The 9,952-nt window shown below is 34.0% G+C and overlaps 1 protein-coding gene across 8 annotated transcripts in view; it reads left to right on the top strand.

The window, feature by feature from the left end:
* Positions 1-748: 748 nt before the first annotated feature.
* Positions 749-9,952, top strand: part of SCN2A (sodium voltage-gated channel alpha subunit 2) — a gene marked incomplete at both ends in the record, with an annotated part of 55,106 nt that continues 45,902 nt past the window's right edge. For 7 of the 8 annotated variants that reach the window (XM_082764055.1, XM_082764059.1, XM_082764058.1 and 4 more), the window contains 5 exons: positions 757-1,023; positions 4,248-4,396; positions 6,680-6,760; positions 8,528-8,656; positions 9,145-9,236. In XM_082764055.1, coding sequence (XP_082620181.1) covers positions 757-1,023; positions 4,248-4,396; positions 6,680-6,760; positions 8,528-8,656; positions 9,145-9,236 — 718 coding nt within the window. Of the gene's footprint in view, positions 1,024-4,247; positions 4,397-6,679; positions 6,761-8,527; positions 8,657-9,144; positions 9,237-9,952 lie in introns of all 8 variants that reach the window. The other variant, XM_082764060.1, reaches the window with a different exon arrangement.

The following is a 9,952-nucleotide window of genomic DNA, read 5'->3' as shown; positions in this document are numbered from 1 at the left end:
GATCTGAATACAGGTGCTTATGCCTGATCCCTTGTTTCCTGAGCTGGCAGCTCTGCAAAGGCAGCATATTTGTACCTGAGCAGAAGGAGCATCTCACATTGCTTTTAAGTGATCCTTCTGGCTTTATGTGGCAGTAGTGGATTCTGAGAGCAATTACTGGTCCATCTTGCTGTAGGGATGGTTGGTTCAAGTTACAGCTTTCAGGATAATTAAAAGGTGTACTGACTGGAGTTTCACTCCTCAAAACTGAACCATAAACAATTCTGAACTGCTGTTGCCTCATACTGAATGTGCTGGAAAGTATCTCCTACTTTATTCAATGGATTGATCATAGGATTACCCTTGAAAAAAGCAAGATGATGTTGTGTTATATGTGTGTTATATGTGACATTTTTATACAATCTTTTTTTTTTTTCTTTTGACAATCTACCTTCACAAGGACTAAGAATTTTTAAAATTAAATGTCACAAGAATTGATGCTTTTACCTCCAAGAGGTTAGCCACAAAAGAAAATATTTTGTCTAGAAAAAAAAAAAATAAAATTCACAACAATCTCCTCTTGGGTGATAATTACCGTCTTTAATAAAGATGTCCCACAGAAAATTCTATGAAGGTATATTCCTTTACATTGTCTATGGCTATTTGTGTTGCTCTAAAATGTTTTTTTTCTTTCTTTTTTTTTTTTTTTTTAACTATATATTTAGCACTTTTTTATGAGAGAGGCTAAGCAGTAATTAAGAGGTGCAGGATGAAAAGATGGCACAATCAGTGCTGGTACCACCAGGACCTGACAGCTTCCGCTATTTCACAAGAGAATCACTTGCAGCGATTGAACAGCGTATCAATGAAGAAAAAGCTAAGAAATCCAAACAAGAACGCAAAGATGATGATGAAGAAGATGGCCCAAAGCCAAACAGTGACTTGGAAGCAGGAAAAACACTGCCATTTATTTATGGTGACATACCTCCAGGAATGGTGTCCGAGCCCTTGGAAGACCTGGACCCATATTATATCAATAAAAAAGTGAGTGTGTTGTATATGTCTATGAAACCTTAAGAAGATGAAAATAGAGCATATTCTCTCGCAGTCTCTTTGGCTTTACACTGTTTTGGATCCAGTCTTTATTTAAAATTACATTCCCCTGACAGCTGATTTAATTGGCAGAAATCTCAGTTGTAAGAACAGAAGTTAGTAATGCAAGTTTGTGGAACCTAGTCTGCAGGTAGCGATGCATTTATGTTTATTTTGATATACTTGGCATGTTACTAAAATATGTAGCTTTCATTGTTTCATATGCAGGAAAAATCTTGAAAAAGTAGCACAAGGGATATCTTTAGAATGCTATTATTTCATTAATTGTTCTGTTTTGGAAGTGAGAGGAGCAGATCTTCATCCTGAAACCCATCTGAAAGGTAGCTAGACACATGACTAGCTTTCATCACTATCACACAGAAAGCCTAGGCTGCTTTCTCTTGCTCGTAAGGATAGGGAAGTATGCAAAGGTAATTTCTCAGGATATGCTGAAGATCTTCCTCTTTCCTCTTCATTCACTCTATAGAGGAATCATACATCCAACTTACATACTCCGTTAAAAGTTTTTCACATCCAGGTTCGTATTGCTCTGATTGTTATTAAAGAGGAGGTGGCAAAAAAGAGAGGCAAATAATGAGAATGTAGAAATTCCTTTTGGAGTTTCTGCAGAACTAATTTAAAAAATATTTTATAGACTTTTATTTTTTAATAAGAACATGTATTCTCTCTCTCTCTCTTTTTTTAAAACAAAAACAAAAACAAAAACAAACTATAACAACTGTGGGGCCAAACGGAGTAGTGCTAAGCTTTAGACTTTTGGCTGGATGGAATTAGGTTTCCTCCAGAACTCCATTCCTTTAGGATTTGGCATCATATGTATTGCATCAGCATTATTTTACCAGAGAAGAAGAAATGACTGATGAATTTTGTCTCCCTCATTTTTTCTTGTTCTTTCTTTTGTTTTTCTTGTGGACTTTATCAAGTGAGTGAAAACAAGTGAATTAAAAACAAACAAACAAAAAAACATGAAAGCAAAAAATGACTGAAGAAAATGGAAGAAAACCCTCAAGAAATGTTAGGAGTCAAACTTGAACTAATTAAAAAAAAAAAAAAAAAAAGATATTTCCTGCAGGAATTAGGGATTTACCTTATCACTAGTATGGACCTTAGAGACAACCTAAACAGAGTGTTTAGAGACAACCTAAACAGCTTTAAAAACTAAGCTCTACCTTAAATTTTCATTGCAGAATTTCCAAATCTCAATTCATTCTATGGAGAATTGTGACTTCAATTTTCAATTACATTTTAAGTTAAATATTGTGTTCTGCTCCCTTTACTCAAGTGGTTAATGCTGTTGAAGTCAGGAAGTACAGCAAATGAGATTTGGGTCAAAGTTCTGGTTTCTTTCCTTCCTTCCTTTCCAGTTCTGCAGTAATAAAAATCTAAAAAAAAAAAATAAAAAAAATGGTGCTGGAAATCCTTAAATTAACACATGTATTATCATGGTTTGGAAACCAGAAAAGTAATTCTGCAATTTATTGTGAAAATGAAGTATATACCTTCTGAGTTGCTTGCTCTAGAGTGAGAGACGTAAGTAGCAATTGCCTTGATTTTTTCCAAAAGCATTGTGGTTTCTAGCTTGAGATGTAAGATTTCAAACTACACACATTGCAATCATATTTCTCCTGATATTTTTCTTAGTGTTCTTTGTATCTTTTTGAACATCCTTGTTTGTGTATTTAGGTCAGGTTCCATTTTAATTTTTCAATATGTCTTGGTAGGCCAGCAGTGCAGAAATGATGCTTCAACAGATGTTTTGTCAGAATAAAGGGAACAGAAGACATGTGAGAAACTCTGATTTTCGGGTAGAGTTTCTTGAAAGGAGTATTAATGGAGTTGAAAAGCAATGATAAAAAAAACATAGCACATTAGAGACTAATTCTTTCTCCTCTACAATTAAGTACCAAAGTATGGCTTGAGAATCAGCATGTATCTGAGAATGGAAATGTGTTCACTTTGGAAGAGCTAAAGTTTATGATTTCAAGCAGGGGGAGGCCTCATGTTTCCAGGATTTCAGCTGCTGTATTTGGCACACCAGCTCAGAAGGCAGAGCATAATCTTTGCAAATGCTGCCCTCTGATTCCAGCTGTGGTAGATCATGGTTCCTGGCAGTGCTCCAGATTTGCATGGTTTATGTTCCTTTTGGGCTTTTTAGGGCTGCCACAATGCTAACTAGATCCTCTTACCTTCAGTGAACATGAACTTTCACCCATGTTTGGAAAGAAGAGATAATAGAAATAGGAATTTATCCAAATGCATGGTAATCTAAATAATAATAATTAAAAAAAAAAAAAAAAAAAAAAAAAGAAGACAACATACTGCATATTAAATAAAGGCTTTATCCTTCTTTATTTCCCAGGTTTTAAGGAAAAAAATACTACATTTATAAAAGCCTTTTTAGTGTTGGCAGTATGCATGAGTTATTGGTGAAACCATGGAGAGACAGTGAAAATACATGGATTATTGAATTCTATATTAGGTAAAAGTAAAGCATGGCATAAGAAAAATAGACAGAATTGCAGGTATGAAACTCTCAAAAGAGAAGCAATATGTTATTCTTTTCAGAGAGTACTGTGAAAACTATCCACTGCATTAATGTTATGTCCAAAAACTGCAATTTCCTTCTTTGCAATTTCTCCTTTGAAAATTATATCACTCCATGCACTATTGTCTTAGTACTTTCATGGTATGATAATTAATGCTGGTTATTTGGAATGTTGGCAATTAAATGGTTCCTTAAAGTTTTTGAAAGTTGTGTACATCCGTATTTTTGTTCTAAGCTGTAGAAAGTATACCAATACATCAGATATTAGTACTTTTACCTACTACCTTTGCACCTTATGTACCTGTCTTTGTTTTCTAGCTAGCAATAGCAGGATTGCTTATGATTTGTAAATAAATGCTCAAAATGTGTTCATGCAAATCTATTGATAGTAATTTGAACGGAGTCTGCTATATGTGAACTGGACAAGGGGATTGTGATTCTGTGGCGGGTGGGGTGGGGTGGGGAGGTGCAAATAGAAGAAAAGTCTGACCAAATACATTTCATTTCAATGATGAAATGAAAATTATTCAGGGTTTGAACTTGTACATTGTTTGTTACTTGTTAGTATCTTTTAAATGTTATTTTACATTCTGTGTTTCTTTTTTTCCAGACCTTTATAGTATTGAATAAAGGGAAGGCAATATTCCGATTCAGTGCCACCTCTGCCCTATACATGTTAACTCCTTTCAATCCTCTTAGAAAAATAGCTATTAAGATTTTGGTACATTCATATCCTTTTCAAGTGGTTAGTCTAAAATTGTAGTCAATGAGATGTTACTTAGTTTTTAAATCATTCTCTGATGCATGTTCCAAGATCAACAGATCTATAGTGCCTTGTCCTTCTTCTCTGTACTATTTCTCCCCTTTTTTTTTTTTTTTCTTTTCCCCTTTTTAGTGTTGTTTGTTTGTCATTGGTGGAAGCCAGATATCAGAAGCCAGATAACCAATCATCTTCCTTTACATTTTTTCCCGTGTCTTTCTTCTTCCCCCACCTATTTATTTTTTTCCTTCCCTCTTATTTTTCATGTAATCCTCACATCTTCTTTCATATTTTCCCATCTCACCACATTTTTTTCACAAATAACGGACATATTGCTCAAAATACTTTTAGTTCTTCACTGACACTGTGTTAAAACCAAATCTTTTATCCCAGTTATGTGCTCACATGAATATTTAGTGAAAATAGTTTCATTATTCCTTTTCATTTTTGTATTCAGATCCCACTTGCAGAAGGCTAGTTTGATAGAACTGCTTAGGTTTCTTGTCTTACACATTCTAAGTCCCGTATGTATCCAGCCTGTCATATTTATTTCTTGATCATTATTACCTTATGCATTTGTAATTCTGTAGATACTGTAATTTCAGTCTTCGAGTAGGTCCTGATATTTCCACATTATAGGTAGAGATTTGCAAAGGTAAATGGTCATCTCTCATTTTGTCTTTCTCAGTGTTTTGATGTATGACTACAATGGGCATCCCATTGGTCTGATCCCAAATACTGATACAAAGTCATTGAGGGCTTTGACTTCAAAAAGTTTTTTACTTAAGGAGCACATACAAATGTTTGCACACTTATATTTCAGAGGAGTCTACCATAACCACACTGAAAGCAGTTTTCTGTAGTGTTACATAGAGGTATCCTAAGATCATGTAGAATAAACTTTGGAAGGATTTTGTAATAATTTTAATATAATGGAAGTCTGATAATTATGATTACCTAATATGTGTTGAATGTTGTTATCAATGGCTAGCCTACAAATGACTTCAGAATCAGTCATAACACTGCATAGTCTGCTTTATATTTGCTTGCTAAAAGCGCCACTACAAATAACTATTTGAGAGTTATATGACATTCTGTAGCATGTAACAGAGCATTATTCAATTACATGGAGTAATGGAAGTAAGATGGAAGTAAGATGGTAACACATGTAGTGACCAAAGTCAGAATATTAAAAATCATTGTTTAACATTTTGGGAAGGTACATTCCAGTTATTTCTCACCTGATGAAAGAATAGTGAGGATTTTCAACCGTGAGAAGATATTTTTTCAAAAAGGGATTGCCTATCTACGTTATGCACTTGTGAAGTAGTCATAATACATTATTTATTATGTTTTAGAATACTGTCTTTTCTCTTCTGCTCCTTTCACTTATTAATTATACAGCAAGAAGCTACGTTCCAAGTAAAAGGTTTGAAATCTGTTTAATGAGATGAAAGACCTGGGGAATTGCTGGCTGTAATGTTGTTAGTTTGACACATCAGAAGGCAGAGGTATTTACTGTTGCTTGAAGGTTTTGTTTTGTTTGGTTAATGTAGACATATAAAGGGATGTGTGAGGAGAATATTACAGTACTTCCCACACTATAATACTCAGATTCCTAGAGTGGAGCACCATGTCAACCTACATTTTAGTTAAATAAACTAAAGCTCTTAAAGTCGCGTTTTGCTCTCTCTTAATTTTAGGTAATGGTGCCATCGTGTGGACATTTTGTGTATCATTGTGCGGTTTTCATTTCTGTGTTCCTATTTTCATTTCTAAGAATGTGTAAGTCCTGTGAGTGAAGGTTTGTAAATCCAGAGTCGTTCTGTCACAATCAGTTAAATTATTTATGACTTGGAATTTTTCTAGAATTTGCACTGAAGCAAAAACAACAACAAAAAACATACATAGAGAAAACAGGTCAGCCTGTTTTGTCTAGGTCATCCAACAAAATTAATGTTTTGTATTACTCCACTAGATTAGAAGCCACTACTTTAAATGTTCAAATTTTTGTTTCAAAAGAAAGAACTCATGTAAGTTAAGTGATTTTTTTGCGTATATATATGTCTAGCTTTCTTTTAATTTTTAGTGTGTGGTTGTTCTCTTTTAACTAAAAAGCAGTGACTATGGATAACATACTCATATTTCCTGAGCATCAGTATAGCAGTGGAGGGATAAATAGCTCCTGATACTGGATATCTGCCAGGCCATGGTGTTGTTTGATATTCTTTTAATAAGATTTTCTGGCTTACATTCCTTAACTCTTAACCTACGTTATTCAGCATGCTTATCATGTGCACTATTTTGACCAACTGTGTATTTATGACCATGAGTAACCCTCCAGACTGGACAAAGAATGTAGAGTAAGTTAAATGGATTTTCTTTGACATTTCTTTGAATTCAGTAATTTGAAATAAACTACTGTTTATCATGTTATATTAATAAGGATGACATTTACTGACAACAACTACTTTGTGGCATATGCTTTAAACAGCCATTCAGTTGCCAGTTTCTTCTGTGTAAATCAATATATTTTCTAACACTTCCCTCATTACAGATTGTTAAATTTCAATTCTCCATTTGCAACATTAGATGGGTAATATAAGAAGATGAAGCTAGTCTTATGACCATGCAAAAAAGTGGATGATAAATATTTTACACTGCATTCTGTGTTGCGTCTTTGCAAGAACCTGGGGAAATGCACCCTCCTATCTCTTGCAGCAGCCATTACAGATAAAGAGTCCACTGGATGGTGTGTTTAGCATTGTACATCTTTCATTTACCAAAGACAGACCAATAATGAAATGTTAGTATGAAAAATAAGCTATTACAAAAGTATTTAAGGCATTGGCTAATCCTCCCATAGTAAGTAACAGCTAGAAAAAGAAAAGTTCCAATATGGTATCAACACTTTGGTCCCCATATACAATTGGCTCAAAATTTTTTATGGTTCCAAGGCTGCAGTGTGAAACACTGCTCTTGATGGTGCTTCATTTTTGTAATAGCATTTTATGCTTCTGCTGCTTCTTCCCTCCTAACTGCTTTGGATGATAAGTACCAGTTTAATCTGTGGTAATCAACAGGGCTAATCATAGGGCTATTAAAGACAGTGTAGGCATTCTCATTTTGAGTTCAATATGAACTACATGCATTCAGGATGTCTGGCATTTTGTAAGTATTTATGAATAAAGATAGCTAGCTTGAATATTTCTTCATGTCATTATATTATGCCATTTATATATATAATGGAAGTCCTGTCATCGGTTGAGTAAAGTTGTGCAGGAAAAAAACATTTTTTATAGTGATTGAACTGAAGAAAGTTCATACTGGAAAATTGGTTTCAGGTTGAGTCAAGTCTGAAAAGCAGTTCAAACCTTTTAAATGGTTTAATTTGAAAAAGTCTGTTTTATCGTTTTTTCCATTAAAGATACAAATGAAAGTAAATTTCAAAATGACATCATTTGGAGACAGAAAATTTAAGTGGCTCAGAATGACAGAATTAAACATTTTAGCCTTTTATGTTTCAGCCACATTTTTTTTTTTAGTAGCTGAATTTTATTGAAATTGGTAAATATTTTTGGTTGTTCTTGCACAGGATTTTGCATCTGAAAACACTGGGTTTGTTTCAGTACTATGCCTGCCTTGCTGAAGGTGCAGTACTGGGTACAACTACTCTGTAACAAAGTCAATGAGTGATGCTGAGAGGTTAACAGGTTGTGAGATCATGGTACTGTCCAGTATTTCAGTATAAAAACAATATTGAAGAAATACACTTTTAGACCGGAAGCAACTTTTGAAATCACTATGTATTTACATGTATTTTCTTACAACATTGATTTAGATTGGACATAAACATGCACCAATGAAGTAACAGGGAATTTTACATCTGATTCATTGGTGTAGATTATAGAATCTGATCTTTGGCCTACGGATTGTGATGTAGTCTTATAATTGTAATTTGATTCCTACTTCTCCCTTAAGTAATAAATTGTGCAGATGTTTAAAGTTGGTTGTATTTTGCATTAAATTTTTAATGCCACTCAAAGAGAAGAAGATAGGACTAAAGAGCATACTGTGTACAGAAAGCATAAATGTGTTTCTATAAACTCTGTCTTGCATATTTTTCTTAGATACACATTCACTGGAATTTATACCTTTGAATCACTTATTAAAATTCTTGCAAGGGGCTTCTGCTTAGAAGATTTTACATTTCTTCGAGACCCGTGGAATTGGCTAGATTTCACTGTCATTACATTTGCGTAAGTCTCCTTTTTTTTTTAAAAAAAATATCTTTCTGATAGCATGAAATTAGTGACTAAAAATTGCCTCATATTTTGTCAGCCAGAACATTTGGAGCCTGGACTTCCTGCGGTTTCAATATGTTTCTTCTACCTCTTTTACACATTTTAGTATTTCTAACTGAGCATGTGCTGCAGAGGCCAGCATGGTGTGTCAGCCTGTTAGAATTGTGAATGCCATCAAGCCTGAACTGTTCATATCCTGTCTCCTTTCTGCATACCAGAATTAAAGGAATCATTCTGACTTCCTGCTAGAAGCTGACCAAATTAGGTTGCAAAAATCAAGTGAATGTGGTTTACTTTGACAAAATTTAATTTAATTTTATGGTCAGAAGGATATTTATAACGCAGGCAAAATACAGTGAACGCTGAAAAGGTCTTAATCAAAGACCCAAGCAAATAGAATAAAATCTGCCTCAATTCTGAGTAACTGTGATTTAATCCTACAGGTATGTAACAGAATTTGTAAACCTAGGCAATGTTTCAGCTCTTCGAACTTTCAGAGTATTGAGAGCTTTGAAAACTATTTCTGTAATCCCAGGTAAGATGTAGTTGGTGTAAGGTGTTAGGCCCCTCGTTTCTCCAATTGTTATTTGTGTGCTGTCATTGTGTTTGTGTGTGAACTCCCCTATTACAGATATGTGACAGAGTTTGTGGACCTGGGCAATGTCTCAGCGTTGAGAACATTCAGAGTTCTCCGAGCTTTGAAAACAATATCAGTCATTCCAGGTGAGAGCTAGGTTAAACACTGAGGCTGACTTTTGTTCTGCAGAGGCTGTACTCACGTTTTTAAAACATAAGCCTTGTTTGCTACACATTGTTAACAAAATAAAAAAGCAGGAATCAAGATACAATTTTATTTAGATTGATTTTTGCTTTTTTTATTAGCTGTGTTTTCTTTTCAAAAAATCAGCCTTTGAGTTTAACAAATTCTTGCATGAGATATTTGCAGTAAACAGCCTATGTGATTTGCATCTTATGACATCAAGCTTTCCTTTATATGTTTTAAATATAAATTAATTTTAAGCTTTCATATTGATGCAAATTTTATCATTTATTACAGGCACTTGATATATCAACTTTAACTCAGTTTCAAATGTCATATATAAAAAATTAATCTCTAAAGGATAGCATGGGCCATGCATGGGGAATTGTTTTAAAGATGTCTTTCTTCTCCAAACCATCATCCCTCTCATATCGTAAGAACATTATTATTAGGTTATCTTTAAAATAAGAATTTATTATGTCTTTGTAATA

The sequence above is a fragment of the Aythya marila genome, assembly GCF_965140915.1.
Source record: "Aythya marila genome assembly, chromosome: 6".
NCBI classification, from domain to species: domain Eukaryota; kingdom Metazoa; phylum Chordata; class Aves; order Anseriformes; family Anatidae; genus Aythya; species Aythya marila.
The sequence above is the reverse complement of the archived record's forward strand: the minus strand, read 5'-3'. Positions and strand labels throughout refer to the sequence as shown.